This window comes from Poecile atricapillus (genome assembly GCF_030490865.1).
Source record: "Poecile atricapillus isolate bPoeAtr1 chromosome 30 unlocalized genomic scaffold, bPoeAtr1.hap1 SUPER_30_unloc_1, whole genome shotgun sequence".
NCBI classification, from domain to species: Eukaryota; Metazoa; Chordata; class Aves; order Passeriformes; family Paridae; genus Poecile; species Poecile atricapillus.
This window is the reverse complement of record NW_026708977.1, coordinates 17,222-35,149: the sequence shown is the minus strand read 5'-3', so window position 1 is coordinate 35,149 and position 17,928 is coordinate 17,222. Positions and strand designations below refer to the sequence as shown.

At 47.0% G+C, this 17,928-nt stretch overlaps 1 protein-coding gene and 1 long non-coding RNA gene across 2 annotated transcripts in view; both read left to right on the top strand.

Annotated features, from left to right (window-relative positions):
• LOC131573968 (synaptotagmin-3-like) overlaps nt 1–17,928 on the top strand; it is a 44,357-nt gene that overhangs the window by 10,721 nt on the left and 15,708 nt on the right. The window contains exons 2-4 of the mRNA XM_058828320.1: nt 4,038–4,194; nt 8,559–8,967; nt 13,425–13,956. Of these exons, the coding sequence (XP_058684303.1) occupies nt 4,041–4,194; nt 8,559–8,967; nt 13,425–13,956 (1,095 nt within the window). The 5' untranslated portion in view covers nt 4,038–4,040. The remainder of the gene's footprint in view (nt 1–4,037; nt 4,195–8,558; nt 8,968–13,424; nt 13,957–17,928) is intronic.
• On the top strand, nt 6,438–6,980 carry LOC131573967 (uncharacterized). The gene is made up of 3 exons (XR_009276315.1): nt 6,438–6,480; nt 6,660–6,721; nt 6,845–6,980. It is a non-coding gene; the product is annotated as an uncharacterized LOC131573967 (long non-coding RNA).

Genomic DNA, 17,928 nt, shown 5'->3' with positions numbered 1-17,928 from the left:
CCCCCATTTTTAGGCCATGTCTGGGGACTACGAGGAGAACATTTACACCCTGTATTTTTACCTGAATTTTATCCATATTTCACCTATTTTTTATCCATTTTTTATCCATATTTTATCCATATTTTCACCAATTTTCCCCATTTTTTCAGGATTTTTCCCCCCTATTTTTTCCAATTTTTTCCGCTATTTTTTCCCCCATTTTTTCCCAATTTCTCCCTTTTTTCCCCCATTTTTAGGCCATGTCAGGGGACTACGAGGAGAACATTTACACCCTGAATTTTTACCCATATTTTATCCATATTTTATCCATATTTTCCCCAATTTTCCCCATTTTTTCAGGATTTTTTCCCCCTATTTTTTCCAATTTTTTCCCTATTTTTTCCCCCATTTTTTCCCAATTTCTCCCTTTTTTCTCCCATTTCCAGGCCATGTCAGGGGACTACGAGGAGAACATTTACACCCTGAATTTTTATCCATATTTTATCCATATTTTATCCATATTTTATCCAGTTTTCCCCATTTTTTTCAGGATTTTTTCCCCCTATTTTTCCCATTATTTTTCCCCCATTTTTCCCCCATTTTTTCCCAATTTCTCCCTTTTTTCCCCCATTCCCAGGCCATGTCCGGGGACTATGAGGAGAACATTTACACCCTGAATTTTTACCTGAATTTTATCCATATTTTATCCATGTTTTATCCATATTTTATCCATATTTTCCCCAATTTTCCCCATTTTTTCAGGATTTTTTCCCCCTATTTTTTCCAAATTTTTTCCCTATTTTTTCCCCATTTTTTCCCAATTTCTCCCGTTTTTCCCCCATTTTTAGGCCATGTCCGGGGACCAGAAGGAGAACATTTGCACCCTCTATTTTTATCCATATTTTATCCATATTTTATCCATATTTTATCCATATTTTATCCATATTTTATCCATATTTTCACCAATTTTCCCCATTTTTTCAGGATTTTTTCCCCCTATTTTTTTCCAGGTTTTTTCCCTATTTTTTCCCCCATTTTTTCCCAATTTCTCCCATTTTTCCCCCATTCCCAGACCATGTCCGGGGACTACGAGGAGAACTTTTACACCCTGTATTTTTATCCTTATTTTATCCATATTTTATCCATATTTTATCCATATTTTATCCATATTTCCACCAATTTTCCCCATTTTTTCAGGATTTTTTCCCCCTATTTTTTCCCCATTTTTTCCTCATTTTTTCCCAATTTCTCCCATTTTTCCCCCATTTTTAGGCCATGTCAGGGGACTACGAGGAGGACATTTACACCCTGTATTTTTACCTGTATTTTATTCATATTTTATCCATATTTTATCCATATTTTATCCATATTTTCCCCAATTTTTCTCATTTTTTCAGGATTTTCCCCCCCTATTTTTTCCCCATTTTTCCCCCATTTTTTCCCAATTTCTCCCGTTTTTCCCCCATTTTTAGGCCATGTCAGGGGACTACGAGAAGAACATTTACACCCTGTATTTTTATCCATATTTTATCCATATTTTATCCATATTTTATCCATATTTTCACCAATTTTCCCCATTTTTTCAGGATTTTTCCCCCTATTTTTTCCAATTTTTTCCCCTATTTTTTCCCCATTTTTTCCCAATTTCTCCCTTTTTTCCCCCATTTCCAGGCCATGTCCTGGAACTACGAGGAGAACTTTTACACCCTGTATTTTTATCCATATTTTATCCATATTTTATCCATATTTTCCCCAATTTTTCTCATTTTTTCAGGATTTTTTCCCCTATTTTTTCCATTATTTTTCCCATTATTTTTCCCCCATTTTTTCCCAATTTCTCCCGTTTTTCCCCCATTCCCAGGCCATGTCAGGGGACTACGAGGAGAACATTTACACCCTGAATTTTTATCCATATTTTATCCATATTTTATCCATATTTTATCCATATTTTATCCGTGTTTTGTCCAATTTTTCTCCATTTTTTCAGGATTTTTTCCTCCTATTTTTTCCATGATTTTTCCCCCATTTTTTCCCAATTTCTCCCTTTTTTCCCCCATTTTTAGGCCATGTCAGGGGACTACGAGGAGAACATTTGCACCCTGTATTTTTATCCATATTTTATCCATATTTCATCCGTATTTCATCCATATTTTATCCATATTTTTATCCATATTTTTCCCCAATTTTCCCCATTTTTTCAGGATTTTTTCCCGTATTTTTTCCATTATTTTTCCCCATTTTTTCCTCATTTTTTCCCAATTTCTCCCTTTTTTCCCCCCATTCCCAGGCCATGTCTGGGGACTACAAGGAGAATATTTACACCCTGTATTTTTATCCATATTTTATCCATATTTTATCCATATTTTATCCATATTTTCACCAATTTTTCACCAATTTTCCTCGTTTTTTCAGGATGTTATTTCCATTATTTTTCCATTATTTTTCCCCCATTTTTTCCCAATTTCTCTCGTTTTTCCCCCATTCCCAGGCTATGTCAGGGGACTACAAGGAGAACATTTACACCCTGTATTTTTATCCATATTTTATCCATATTTTATCCATATTTTATCCATATTTTATCCATATTTTCACCAATTTTCCCCATTTTTTCAGGATTTTTTCCCCCTATTTTTTCCAATTTTTTTCCCTATTTTTTCCCCCATTTTTTCCCAATTTCTCCCTTTTTTCTCACATTTTTAGGCCATGTCAGGGGACTACGAGGAGGACGTTTACACCATGTATTTTTACCTGTATTTTATTCATATTTTATCCATATTTTATCCATATTTTCCCCAATTTTCCCCATTTTTTCAGGATTTTTTCCTCCTATTTTTTCCATTATTTTTCCCCCATTTTTTCCCAATTTCTCCCTTTTTCCCCCCATTTTTAGGCCATGTCAGGAGACTACAAGGAGAACATTTACACCCTGTATTTTTATCCATATTTTATCCATATTTTCACCAATTTTCCCCATTTTTTCAGGATTTTTTTCTCCTATTTTTTCCATTATTTTTCCCATTATTTTTCCATTATTTTTCCCCATTTTTTTTCCAATTTCTCCCTTTTTTCCCCCATTTTTAGGCCATGTCTGGGGACTACGAGAAGAACATTTACACCCTGTATTTTTATCCATATTTCATCCATATTTCATCCAATTTTCCCCATTTTTTCAGGATTTTTCACCCTATTTTTCCAATTTTTTCCCCCACTTTTTCCACATTTTTTCCCAATTTTTCCCATTTTTCCCCCATTTTTAGGCCATGTCAGGGGACTACGAGGAGGACGTTTACAGCCTGTATTTTTACCTGTATTTTATCCACATTTTATCCATATTTTCACCAATTTTTCACCAATTTTCCCCATTTTTTCTGGATTTTTTCCCCCTATTTTTTCCCTATTTTTTCCCCATTTTTTCCCAATTTCTCCCTTTTTTCCCCCATTTCCAGGCCATGTCAGGGGACTATGAGGAGAACATTTACACCCTGTATTTTATCCATATTTTATCCATATTTTATCCATATTTTCCCCAATTTTCCCCATTTTTTCAGGATTTTTTTCTGCTATTTTTTCCATTATTTTTCCCATTATTTTTCCCCCGTTTTTTCCCAATTTCTCCCTTTTTTCCCCCATTTCCAGGCCATGTCAGGGGACTACGAGGAGAACATTTACACCCTGTATTTTTATCCATATTTTATCCATATTTTATCCATATTTTATCCATATTTTCACCAATTTTTCCTCAATTTTCCCCATTTTTTCAGGATTTTTCCCCCTATTTTTTCCAATTTTTTCCCCTATTTTTTCCCCCATTTTTTCCCAATTTCTGCCTTTTTTCCCCCATTCCCAGGCCATGTCAGGGGACTACGAGGAGGACGTTTACACCCTGTATTTTTATCCATATTTTATCCATATTTCACCTATTTTTTATCCATATTTTCACCAATTTTTCACCAATTTTCCCCATTTTTTCAGGATTTTTTCCCCCTATTTTTTCCAATTTTTTCCTCAATTTTTTCCCCATTTTTCCCCAATTTCTGCCGTTTTTCCCCCATTCCCAGGCCATGTCAGGGGACTACGAGGAGGACGTTTGCCGCAGCGCCCTGCGCCTGGTGCACGAGCTCTGCTTCGCCCCCCGCGCCCGCCCGCCCCACGCCCGCTGCCTGGAGTTCACCGACCTGCTCCGGCACCGCGGGCACCCGCGGCCGGCCGACACCGGTACGGGACACCTGGGACACCTGGGGACACCTGGGGACAGCTGGGGACAGCTGGGGACACACCTGGGGACACCTGGGAACACCTGGGGACACCTGGACACACCTGGGGACACCTGGGAACACCTGGGGACAGCTGGGGACACACCTGGGGACACCTGGGAACACCTGGGGACAGCTGGGGACACCTGGACACACCTGGGGACAGCTGGGGACACCTGGACACACCTGGGGACAGCTGGGGACACACCTGGGGACACACCTGGGGACACCTGGGACACCTGGGGGGGGCTGGGGACACCTGGGACACCTGGGGACAGCTGGGGACACACCTGGGGACAGCTGGGGACAGCTGGGACACCTGGGGACAGCTGGGGACAGCTGGGGACACCTGGGGACAGCTGGGGACACCTGGGGACACTTTGGGGACATTTGGGGACACCTGGGGCGGGATCTTCCCCCCCTCCCCCCAAATTCAGGACCCCCAAGTTTGGGATCCCCCAAAACCCCCCTGGGTTTGGGGCACCCCTGAGATTTGGGGTCCCTTGGGGGGAATTTTGGGGAATTTTGGGTGAATTTTGGGTGGATTTGGGTGGATTTTGGGTGGATTTGGGTGAATTTTAGGTGGATTTTTGTGGATTTTTGTGAATTTCTGTGGATTTGGGGTGAATTTGGGTGAATTTGGGTGAATTTCAGGTGGATTTTTGTGAATTTCTGTGGATTTGGGGTGAATTTGGGTGAATTTGGGTGAATTTCAGGTGGATTTTTGTGAATTTCTGTGGATTTGGGTGAATTTGGGTGAATTTGGGTGAATTTTGGGTGGATTTGGATGAGTTTGGAATTTTTTTTGGATTTTGGGTGGATTTTTGTGAATTTCTGTGGATTTGGGGTGAATTTGCGTGAATTTGGGGTGAATTTGGGGTGAATTTTGGGTGAATTTTGGGTGAACTTGGGGTGAATTTTAGGTGAATTTCGGTGGATTTGGGGTGAATTTGGGTCGATTTGGGGTGAATTTTGGGTGGATTTGGGTGAATTTCAGGTGGATTTTTGTGAATTTCTGTGGATTTGGGGTGAATTTTGGGTGGATTTGGGGAATTTTAGGTGGATTTCTATGAATTTCTGTGGATTTGGGGTGAATTTGGGTGAATTTGGGTGAATTTGGGGTGGATTTGGATGAGTTTGGATTTTTTTGGATTTTGGGTGGATTTTTGTGGATTTTCGTGAATTTCTGTGGATTTGGGGTGAATTTGGGTGAATTTGGGTCGATTTTGGGTGAATTTTGGGTGGATTTGGGTGAATTTTAGGTGGATTTTTTTGAATTTCTGTGGATTTGGGGTGAATTTGGGGTGAATTTGGGTGGATTTGGGTGGATTTCAGGTGGATTTTTATGAATTTCTGAGGATTTTGGGTGAATTTTGGGTCAATTTGGGTGAATTTTAGGTGGATTTTTGTGGATATTTTTAATTTTCTGTGAATTTGGGGTGAATTTGGGTGAATTTGGGTCGATTTGGGGTGAATTTGGGGTGAATTTCTGTGGATTTGGGGTGAATTTGGGTGAATTTGGGGTGAATTTTGGGTGGATTTGGGTGAATTTCAGGTGCATTTTTATGAATTTCTGTGGATTTTGGGTGAATTTGGGTGAATTTGGGTGGATTTGGGGTGGATTTGGATGAGTTTGGATTTTTTTTTTGGATTTTGGGTGGATTTCTGTGGATTTTTGTGAATTTCTGTGGATTTTGGGTGAATTTTGGGTGAATTTGGGTGAATTTTGGGTCAATTTGGGTGAATTCTAGGTGGATTTTAGGTGGATTTTTGTGAATTTCTGTGGATTTTTGTGAATTTTGGGTGAATTTTGGGTGAATTCTAGGTGAATTTCTGTGTATTTGGGGTGAATTTGGGTCGATTTGGGTCGATTTGGGGTGAATTTTGCGTGGATTTGGGTGGATTTCAGGTGGATTTTTGTGAATTTCTGTGGATTTGGGGTGAATTTGGGTGAATTTGGGTGAATTTTGGGTGAATTTTGGGTGAATTTCAGGTGCATTTTTATGAATTTCTGAGGATTTTGGGTGAATTTTGGGTCAATTTGGGTGAATTTTAGGTGGATTTTTGTGGATTTTTGTGAATTTCTGTGGATTTGGGGTGAATTTGGGTGAATTTGGGTGAATTTTGGGTGGATTTGGATGAGTTTGGATTTTTTTTGGGTTTTGGGTGGATTTCTGTGGATTTTTGTGAATTTCTTTGGATTTGGGGTGAATTTGGGTGAATTTGGGTGAATTTTGGGTCAATTTGGGTGAATTCTAGGTGGATTTTAGGTGGATTTTTGTGAATTTCTGTGGATTTTTGTGAATTTTGGGTGGATTTTGGGTGAATTTTAGGTGAATTTCTGTGGATTTGGGGTGAATTTGGGTGAATTTGGGTCGATTTGGGGTGAATTTTGGGTGGATTTGGGTGGATTTGGGTGAATTTTAGGTGGATTTTTGTGAATTTGGGTCGATTTGGGGTGAATTTGGGTGAATTTGGGTGAATTTTGGGTGGATTTGGATGAGTTTGGATTTTTTTTGGATTTTGGGTGGATTTCTGTGGATTTTTGTGAATTTCTGTGGATTTTGGGTGAATTTTGGGTGAATTTTGGGTGAATTTTGGGTGAATTTTAGGTGAATTTCTGTGGATTTGGGGTGAATTTGGGTCGATTTGGGGTGAATTTGGGTGAATTTGGGTCGATTTGGGGTGAATTTGGGTGAATTTGGGTCGATTTGGGGTGAATTTTGGGTGGATTTGGGACGATTTGGGGTGAATTTTGGGTGGATTTGGGTGAATTCAGGTGGATTTTTATGAATTTCTGAGGATTTGGGGTGAATTTGGGTGAATTTGGGTAAATTTTGGGTGGATTTGGATGAGTTTGGATTTTTTTTGGATTTTGGGTGGATTTCTGTGGGTTTTCTATTTCGGGTGGATTCTGGGTGGATTTGTGCAGATTTTTCTGGATTTTGGGTGGATTTTGGGTGAATTTTGGGTGAATTTTGGGTGAATTTTAGGTGAATTTCTGTGGATTTGGGGTGAATTTGGGTGAATTTGGGTCGATTTGGGGTGAATTTTGGGTGGATTTGGGTGAATTTCAGGTGCATTTTTATGAATTTCTGAGGATTTTGGGTGAATTTTGGGTCAATTTGGGTGAATTTTAGGTGGATTTTTGTGGATTTTTGTGAATTTCTGTGGATTTGGGGTGAATTTGGGTGAATTTGGGTGAATTTGGGTGAATTTCAGGTGGATTTTTGTGAATTTCTGAGGATTTGGGGTGAATTTGGGTGAATTTGGGTGAATTTTGGGTGGATTTGGATGAGTTTGGATTTTTTTGGGATTTTGGGTGGATTTCTGTGGGGTTTTTCTATTTCGGGTGGATTCTGGGTGGATTTGTGCAGATTTTTTTGGATTTTGGGTGGATTCTGGGTGAATTTTGGGTCAATTTGGGTGAATTCTAGGTGGATTTTTGTGGATTTTTGTGAATTTCTATGGATTTGGGGTGAATTTGGGTGAATTTGGGTCGATTTGGGGTGAATTTTGGGGTGATTTGGGTGAATTTGATGAATTTGGGTCAATTTGATTCAATTTGGGTCGATTTGGGTGAATTTCAGGTGGATTTTTATGAATTTCTGAGGATTTTGGGTGAATTTTGGGTCAATTTGGGTGAATTTTGGGTGAATTTTGGGTGAATTTTTGTGAATTTCTGTGGATTTGGGGTGAATTTGGGTCAATTTAGGTCGATTTGGGGTGAATTTTGGGTGGATTTGGGTGAATTTCAGGTGGATTTTTATGAATTTCTGTGGATTTGGGGTGAATTTGGGTGAATTTTGGGTGGATTTGGATGAGTTTGGATTTTTTTTGGATTTTGGGTGGATTTCTGTGGGTTTTATTTTGGCTGGATCGTGGGTGGAATTGTGCAGATTTTTCTGGATTTTGGGTGGATTCTGGGTGGATTTCCGTGGATTTTTTTTTTTTTACTTTGGGTGGATTTCTCTGGATTTTGGGTGAATTTCTCTGGATTTTGGGTGGATTTCTCTGGATTTTGGGTGGATTTGTCTGGATTTTGGGTGGATTTCTCTGGATTTTGGGTGGATTTCTCTGGATTTTGGGTGGATTTCTCTGGATTTTGGGTGGATTTCTCTGGATTTGGGGTGAATTTCTGTGCTTTTTTTTTTTATTTTGGGTGAACTTTTTCTTTATTTTACGACGATTTTTCTGCATTTTCCTTCATTTCACACGGAATTTTTCCAATTTCCTCATCCCCCCACAATAAAATTTTTTTCCCCATTTTTCTCCTCCCCCCCCCCATTTCCCCCCCCCCTCCGCATCCTTTCCGGAACTTTCCAGAGGTCTCCGTCAGCCTCCTCTCCGTCATCGTCACCTTCTGCGGCCTCGTCCTGCTGGGGGTCTCGCTCTTCGTCTCCTGGAAGCTCTGCTGGCTCCCCTGGCGCCACAAGGGGGGTCCCGGGGGGGTCCCCCAAAGGAAGGAGCCCCCCCAAACCCCCGGGGGGGTCCCTTTTGGGGACCCCCTGCCCGAGAGGGGGGACCCCGAGCCCCCCCCCGAGCGCTGCTACCTGGACATGGGGCCCTGCCCTGAAATCGGGGGGGGGTCCAGGGCTTTGGGGGGGGCCCCTCCCCCCGCCGGGACCCCCCTGCCCTGCCAGGGACCCCCCGAGTTTGGGGGGGAGGGCGGGGGAGGGGGAGGGGCTCTGCCCAGCGCCCCCTCCCAGCAGCTCGGGGGGGGGATGGGAGGCAGGTAAGGGGGGGTTTGGGGGGGTCTGGGGGGAATTGGGGGGATTTGGGGGGATTTGGGGGGGTTTGGGGGGGTTTGGGGGGATTAGGGGGATTTGGGGGGTTTGGGTGGGATTTGGGGAGGATTTGGGGGGATTTGGGGGGATTTGGGGGGGATTTGAGGGGGAATTGGGGGGATTTGGGGGGGTTTGGGTGGGATTTGGGGAGGATTTGGGGGGGAATTTGGGGGAATCTGGGGGGGTTTGGGGGGGTTGGGGGGAATTGGGAGGGTTTGGGGGGATTGGGGGGGAATTGGGGGGGATTTGGGGGGATTTTGAGGGGGTTTGGGGGGGTTTGGGGGGGAATTGGGGGATTTGGGGAGGATTTGGGGGATTTGGGGGGATTTGGGGAGGAATTGGGAGGGTTTGGGGGGGGTTTGGGGAATTGGGGGGGATTTGGGGGGATTTGGGGGGGATTTGGGGGGGATGGGTGGCAGGTAAGGGGGGGTTTGGGGGGGATTTTGGGGGGATTTGGGGGGGAATTTGGGGGAATTTGGGGGGGTTTGGGGGGTTGGGGGGGAATTGGGAGGGTTTGGGGGGATTGGGGGGGATTTGGGGGGATTTGGGGGGATTTGGGGGATTTTGGGGGGGGTTGGGGGATTTAGGGGGGGATTTAGGGGGATTTGGGGGGGTTTGGGGGAATTTGGGGGGATGGGTGGCAGATAAGGGGGGGTTTGGGGGGGTTTGGGGGGATTTGGGGGGGGTTGGGGGGGAATTGGGGGGGATTTGGGGGGAATTGGGGGATTTGGGGGGGATTTGGGGAGGATTTGGGGGGGTTTTGGGGGATTCGTGGGGGATTTGGGGGGGATTTGAGGGATTTTGGGGAGATTTGGGGAGGATTTGGGGAGAATTTGGGGGGGATTTGGGGGGGATTTGGGGGGGATGGGTGGCAGGTAAGGGGGATTAGGGGGTATTTGGAGGGGTTTGGGGGGATTTGGGGTTACTTGGGGGGGGTTGGGGGGGTTGGGGGGGATTTTGGGGGGATTTGGGGGGAAATTGGGGGGATTTGGGGTGGATTTTGGGGGGATTTGGGGGATTTGGGGGGATCTGGGGGGGGATGGGCGGCAGGTAAGGGGGGATTTTGGGCGGATTTGGGGGGGTTTGGGGGATTTGGGGGATTTGGGAGGATTTAGGGAGGATTTAGGGAGGATTTGGGGGGGATTTGGGGGGGATTTGGGGAGGATTTGGGGCGATTTGGGGGGATTTGGGGAGGGGGGAGAGGGGTCTCCAAACCCAAATCCTCACAAAATCTTCTCCCCTCGTCTCCTCGGGGTCTTTTGAACCCCAAATTCATCAACCCAAAGAGGTCTCTAACTCCCCAAATCCCACAGATTCCCTCAAACCCCCCCAAAATCCCTCAAATCCCCCCCCAAATCCCCCAAATCCTCCATCCCAAAACCGTCTCTGACCCCAAATCCTTCTCAAATCCTTCAAATCCCCCAAATCCTCCAAGTTCTCCATCCCAAAACCATCTCAAACCCCAAATCCACCCCAAAATCCTCAAACCCTAAATCCCCCAAATCCCCCAAACCTCCCAAATTCTCCCATCCTAAAACCATCTCCAACCCCAAATCCACCCCAAAATTCCCAAACCCCAAATCCCAAATCCACCCCAAAATTCGCAAATCACCAAAATCCCCCAAGTCCTCCACCCCAAAACCGTCTCTGACCCCAAATCATCTCCAGATCCCTCAAATCCTCCAAATTCTCCCATCCCAAAACCATCTCAAACCCCAAATCCACCCCAAAATTCCCAAATGCCCCAAATCCCCCAAATCCTCCAAGTCCTCAATCACAAAACCATCTCCAACCCCAAATCCACCCCAAAATCCCCAAATCCCCAAATCCTCCATCCCAAAACCATCTCCAACCCCAAATCCACCCCAAAATTCCCAAACCCCAAACCCCAAATCCACCCCAAAATCCTCAAATCCTTCAAATCCCCCAAATCCTCCATCCCAAAACCATCTCTGACCCCAAATCATCTCCAGATCCCTCAAATCCCCCAAACCTCCCAAATTCTCCCATCCCAAAACCATCTCTGACCCCAAATCATCTCCAAATCGCCCAAATCCCTCAAATCCCCCAAATCCCCCAAATCCTCCAAATCCTCCATCCCAAAACCATCTCCAACCCCAAATCATCTCCAAATCCCTCAAATCCCCCAAATCTTCCAAATTCTCCCATCCCAAAACCATCTCCAACCCCAAATTCTCTCCAGATCCCCCAAATCCTCTATCCCAAAACCATCTCCGACCCCAAATCCACCCCAAAATCCCCAAATGCCCCAAATCCCCCAAGTCCTCCAAATCCTCCATCCCAAAACCATCTCCAACCCCAAATCATCTCCAGATCCCTCAAATCCTCCATTCCAAAACCATCTCTGACCCCAAATCCACCCCAAAATTCCCAAATCCCCCAAATCCTCCAAGTCCTCCATCCCAAAACCATCTCCAACCCCAAATCCACCCCAAAATTCCCAAATCCCAAACCCCAAATCCACCCCAAAATCCTCAAATCCTTCAAATCCCCCAAATCCTCCATCCCAAAACCGTCTCTGACCCCAAATCATCTCCAGATCCTTCAAATCCTCCAAATTCTCCAAGTTCTCCCATCCCAAAACCATCTCTGACCCCAAATCCACCCCAAAATCCCTAAACCCCCAAATCCTCCATCCCAAAACCGTCTCTGACCCCAAATCATCTCCAGATCCTTCAAATCCTCCAAATTCTCCAAGTTCTCCCATCCCAAAACCATCTCTGACCCCAAATCCACCCCAAAATTCCCAAATCCCCAAAATCCTTCAAGTCCTTCATCCCAAAACCATCTCCAACCCCAAATCCACCCCAAAATCCTCAAATCCCCAAAATCCCCCAAGTCCTCCAAGTCCTCCATCCCAAAACCATCTCCAACCCCAAATCCACCGCAAAATTCCCAAATCCCCCAAATCCTCCAAGTCCTCCAAGTCCTCAATCCCAAAACCATCTCCAACCCCAAATCATCTCCAAATCCTTCAAATCCCCCAAACCTCCCAAATTCTCTCATCCCAAAACCATTTCCAACCCCAAATCCACCCCAAAATTCCCAAATGCCCCAAATCCCCCAAATCCTCCAAGTTCTCCAAGTCCTCCATCCCAAAACCATCTCCAACCCCAAATCATCTCCAAAATTCCCAAATCCTCAAATCCCCCAAATCCACCCCAAAATCCTCCAAATCCTCCAAATCCTCCATCCTAAAACCATCTCCAACCCCAAATCATCTCCAGATCCCTCAAATCCCCCAAATCCTCCAAATCCTCCATCCCAAAACCATCTCCAACCCCAAATCCACCCCAAAATTCCCAAATCCCAAACCCCAAATCCACCCCAAAATCCTCAAATCCTCCAAGTCCTCCAAATCCTCCATCCCAAAACCGTCTCTGACCCCAAATCATCTCCAGATCCTTCAAATCCCCCAAATCCTCCAAATTCTCCCATCCCAAAACCATCTTGAACCCCAAATCCACCCAAAAATTCCCAAATCCCCAAAATCCTCCAAGTCCTTCATCCCAAAACCATCTCTGACCCCAAATCATCTCCAGATCCCCCAAATCCCTCAAATCCTCCATCCCAAAACCGTCTCTGACCCCAAATCATCTCCAAATCCCTCAAATCCCCCAAACTTCCCAAATTCTCCCATCCCAAAACCATCTCCAGCCCCAAATCCACCCCAAAATTCCCAAATCCCCAAAATCCTCCATCCCAAAACCATCTCTGACCCCAAATCATCTCCAGATCCCTCAAATCCTCCATCCCAAAACCATCTCAAACCCCAAATCATCTCCAAATCCCCCAAATCCTCCCATCCCAAAACCATCTCTGACCCCAAATCATCTCCAGATCCTTCAAATCCCCCAAGTCCTCCAAGTCCTCCATCCTAAAACCATCTCTGACCCCAAATCCACCCCAAAATTCCCAAATCCCCAAACCCCAAATCCACTCCAAAATCCTCAAATCCTTCAAATCCCCCAAATCCTCCATCCCAAAACCGTCTCTGACCCCAAATCATCTCCAGATCCTTCAAATCCTCCAAATTCTCCAAGTTCTCCCATCCCAAAACCATCTCCAACCCCAAATCATCTCCACATCCCTCAAATCCCCCAAATCCCTCAAGTCCTCCAAGTCCTCCATCCTAAAACTGTCTTGAACCCCAAATCCACCCCAAAATCCTCAAATCCTCCAGGTCCTCCAAATCCTCCATCCCAAAACCATCTCTGACCCCAAATCATCTCCAGATCCTTCAAATCCTCCAAATTCTCCAAGTTCTCCCATCCCAAAACCATCTCTGACCCCAAATCCACCCCAAAATCCCCAAATTGTCCCCAAATTGTCCCCAAATTGTCCCCAAGTCCCCCCTGACCCTGTCCCCGTTGTCCTCCCCCAGCTCCTCGCTGCCCCCCGTCCCCGAGGAGGTCCCGGCTCTCCTGGGCCAGATCCAGCCCGAGCTCTACGACGCCGCCGCCGACGGCCGCGGTGGCCCCGGGGCGGCCGGAGGTGACCCCGGCGACCCCTGCGGCCGCTCCGGCCCCTCCTGCGGCCGCCTCAGCGTCTCCCTGCGCTACTCCTACGGCTCCCAGCAGCTCCTGGTGCGCGTCCTCCGCGCCCGGGACCTCCCGGCCAAGGACTCCAACGGCTTCTCCGACCCCTACGTGAAGATCTACCTGCTGCCCGACCGCAAGAAGAAGTTCCAGACCAAGGTCCTGCGCCGGACGCTGAACCCCGAGTGGGACGAGACCTTCAGCTTCGGGGTGCCCTTCGCCGAGCTGCCGGCGCGGCGGCTGCACTTCAGCGTCTACGACTTCGACCGCTTCTCCAGGCACGACCTGATCGGGCAGGTGGTGCTGGACAATCTGCTGGAGGCGGCCGAGGCCAGGCCGGAGGTGCCCATCTGGAGGGACATCCAGGAGGGGACGGGGGTGAGTGGAGGTTGAAGTGTCGAAAAGGTCCTAAAAGAACCCAAAACACCATAAAAAATGGTCATGGGATAGGTGAGGAGGACAGGTGGTGCTGAGGAACCTTCTAGAGATGTTCACTGGAGGTGCCACCTGAGGGATGTCCAGGAGGGGATGGGGGTGAGTGGACTCTGGACTCAGGGAACCTCAAAAAGGTCCTAAAAGACCCCAAAACACCATAAAAAAATGGCTAAAAGGGTCATAGAAACAGAGCAGGTGGAGCTGGAGAACCTTCTAGAGATGTCCACCTGAGGGACATCCAGGAGGGGATGGGGGTGAGTGGAGGTTGAAGTCGGGGAACCTCAAAAAGGTCCTAAAAGAACCCAAAACGCCACAAAAAAAGGGTCACGGGATGGGTGAGGAGGACAGGTTGTGCTGGAGAACCTTCTAGAGATGTTCACTGGAGGTGCCACCTGAGAGATGTCCAGGAGGGGACGGGGGTGAGTGGACTCTGGACTCAGGGAACCTCAAAAAGGTCCTAAAAGACCCCAAAACACCATAAAAAAATGGCTAAAAGGGTCATAGAAACAGAGCAGGTGGAGCTGGAGAACCTTCTAGAAGTGTCCACCTGAGGGACATCCAGGAGGGGATGGGGGTGAGTGGAGGTTGAGGTGTCGAAAAGGTCCTAAAAGGACCCAAAATGCCACAAAAAAAGGATCACGGGATAGGTGAGGAGGACAGGTGGTGCTGGAGAACCTTCTAGAGATGTTCACTGGAGGTGCCACCTGAGGGATGTCCAGGAGGGGATGGGGGTAAGTGGACTCCGGACATGGGGAACATCAAAAAGGTCCTAGAAGACCCCAAAACACCATAAAAAACTGGTAAAAGGGTCACAGGAACAGAGCAGGTGGAGCTGGAGAACCTTCTAGAGATGTTCACCTGAGGTGCCACCTGAGGGATGTCCAGGAGGGGATGGGGGTGAGTGGACTCTGGACTCAGGGAACCTCAAAAAGGTCCTAGAAGAACCCAAAACTCCTCAAGAAAGGGTCAGGGGACAGATGAGGAGGACAGGTGGTGCTGAGGAACCTTCTAGAGATGTTCACCTGGGGGATGTCCAGGAGGGGATGGGGGTGAGTGGACTCTGGACTCAGGGAACCTCAAAAAGGTCCTAAAAGAACCCAAAACGCCACAAAAAAAGGGTCAACGGGATGGGTGAGGAGGACAGGTGGTGCTGGAGAACCTTCTAGGGATGTTCACTGGAGGTGCCACCTGAGGGATGTCCAGGAGGGGACGGGGGTGAGTGGACTCTGGACATGGGGAACATCAAAAAGGTCCTAAAAGAACCCAAAACGCCACAAAAAAATGGTCACGGGATAGGTGAGGAGGACAGGTGGTGCTGGAGAACCTTCTAGAGATGTTCACCTGAGGGATGTCCAGGAGGGGATGGGGGTGAGTGGATGTTGAAGTGTCGAAAAGGTCCTAAAAGACCCCAAAACACCATAAAAAACTGGTAAAAGGGTCATAGGAACAGAGCAGGTGGAGCTGGAGAACCTTCTAGAGATGTTCACCTGAGGGACATCCAGGAGGGGACGGGGGTGAGTGGAGGTTGAAGTGTCGAAAAGGTCCTAAAAGACCTCAAAATGCCATAAAAAAGGGTCAACGGGATGGGTGAGGAGGACAGGTGGAGCTGGAGAACCTTCTAGAGATGTTCACCTGAGGGATGTCCAGGAGGGGATGGGGGTGAGTGGAGGTTGAAGTCGGGGAACCTCAAAAAGGTCCTAAAAGAACCCAAAACACCATAAAAAATGGTCACGGGATAGGTGAGGAGGACAGGTGGTGCTGAGGAACCTTCTAGAGATGTTCACCTGAGGTGCCACCTGAGGGATGTCCAGGAGGGGATGGGGGTGAGTGGACTCTGGACTCAGGGAACCTCAAAAAGACCCTAAAAGAACCCAAAACTCCACAAAAAAGAGTCATGGGATAGGTGAGGAGGACAGGTGGTGCTGGAGAACCTTCTAGAAGTGTTCACCTGAGGGACATCCAGGAGGGGACGTGGGTGAGTGGACGTTGAAGTCAGGGAACCTCAAAAAGACCCTAAAAGACCTCAAAACACCATAAAAAATGGGTAAAAGGGTCATAGGAACAGAGCAGGTGGAGCTGGAGAACCTTCTAGAGGTGTCCACCTGAGGAACATCCAGGAGGGGACGGGGGTGAGTGGAGGTTGAGGTGTCGAAAAGGTCCTAAAAGAACCCAAAACGCCATAAAAAATGGGTAAAAGGGTCATAGGAACAGAGCAGGTGGTGCTGGAGAACCTTCTAGAGATGTTCACCTGAGGGATGTCCAGGATGGGATGGGGGTGAGTGGACTCTGGACTCAGGGAACCTCAAAAAGGTCCTAGAAGAACCCAAAACGCCACAAAAAAAGGGTCACGGGATAGGTGAGGAGGACAGGTGGTGCTGAGGAACCTTCTAGAGGTGTCCACCTGAGGGACATCCAGAAGGGGATGGGGGTGAGTGGATGTTGAAGTCGGGGAACCCCAAAAAGGTCCAAAAAGAACCCAAAACACCATAAAAAACTGGTAAAAGGGTCATAGGAGCAGAGCAGGTGGAGCTGGAGAACCTTCTAGAGATGTTCACTGGAGGTGCCACCTGAGGGATGTCCAGGATGGGATGGGGGTGAGTGGACTCTGGACTCAGGGAACCTCAAAAAGGTCCTAGAAGAACCCAAAAACGCCACAAAAAAAGGGTCACGGGATAGGTGAGGAGGACAGGTTGTGCTGGAGAACCTTCTAGAGATGTTCACCTGGAGGTGCCACCTGAGGGATGTCCAGGAGGGGACGGGGGTGAGTGGAGGTTGAGGTGTTGAAAAGGTCCTAAAAGGACCCAAAATGCCACAAAAAAAGGGTCACGGGATAGGTGAGGAGGACAGGTGGTGCTGGAGAACCTTCTAGAGATGTTCACTGGAGGTGCCACCTGAGGGATGTCCAGGAGGGGACAGGGGTGAGTGGAGGTTGAAGTGTCAAAAAGGTCCTAAAAGGACCCAAAATGCCACAAAAAAAGGGTCAACGGGATGGGTGAGGAGGACAGGTGGTGCTGGAGAACCTTCTAGAGATGTTCACTGGAGGTGCCACCTGAGGGATGTCCAGGAGGGGATGGGGGTGAGTGGACGCTGAAGTCAGGGAACCTCAAAAAGGTCCTAGAAGACCCCAAAACACCATAAAAAACTGGTGAAAGGGTCATAGGAACAGAGCAGGTGGAGCTGGAGAACCTTCTAGAGGTGTCCACCTGAGGAACATCCAGGAGGGGATGGGGGTGAGTGGACTCTGGACTCAGGGAACCTCAAAAAGGTCCTAAAAGAACCCAAAACTCCACAAAAAAGGGTCACGGGATAGGTGAGGAGGACAGGTTGTGCTGGAGAACCTTCTAGAAGTGTCCACCTGAGGGACATCCAGGAAGGGGACGGGGGTGAGTGGAGGTTGAAGTGTCGAAAAGGTCCTAAAAGGACCCAAAACGCCACAAAAAAAGGGTCACGGGATAGGTGAGGAGGACAGGTGGTGCTGGAGAACCTTCTAGAGATGTTCACCTGAGGTGCCACCTGAGGGATGTCCAGAAGGGGATGGGGGTGAGTGGACACTGAAGTCGGGGAACCCCAAAAAGGTCCAAAAAGAACCCAAAACACCATAAAAAATGGGAAAAAGGGTCATAGGAACAGAGCAGGTGGAGCTGGAGAACCTTCTAGAGATGTTCACCTGAGGGACATCCAGGAGGGGATGGGGGTGAGTGGACTCTGGACTCGGGGAACCTCAAAAAGGTCCTAAAAGAACCCAAAACACCATAAAATTGGTCACGGGATAGATGAGGAGGACAGGTGGTGCTGGAGAACCTTCTAGAGGTGTCCACCTGAGGGACATCCAGAAGGGGATGGGGGTGAGTGGATGTTGAAGTCGGGGAACCCCAAAAAGGTCGAAAAAGAGCCCAAAACACCATAAAAAATGGG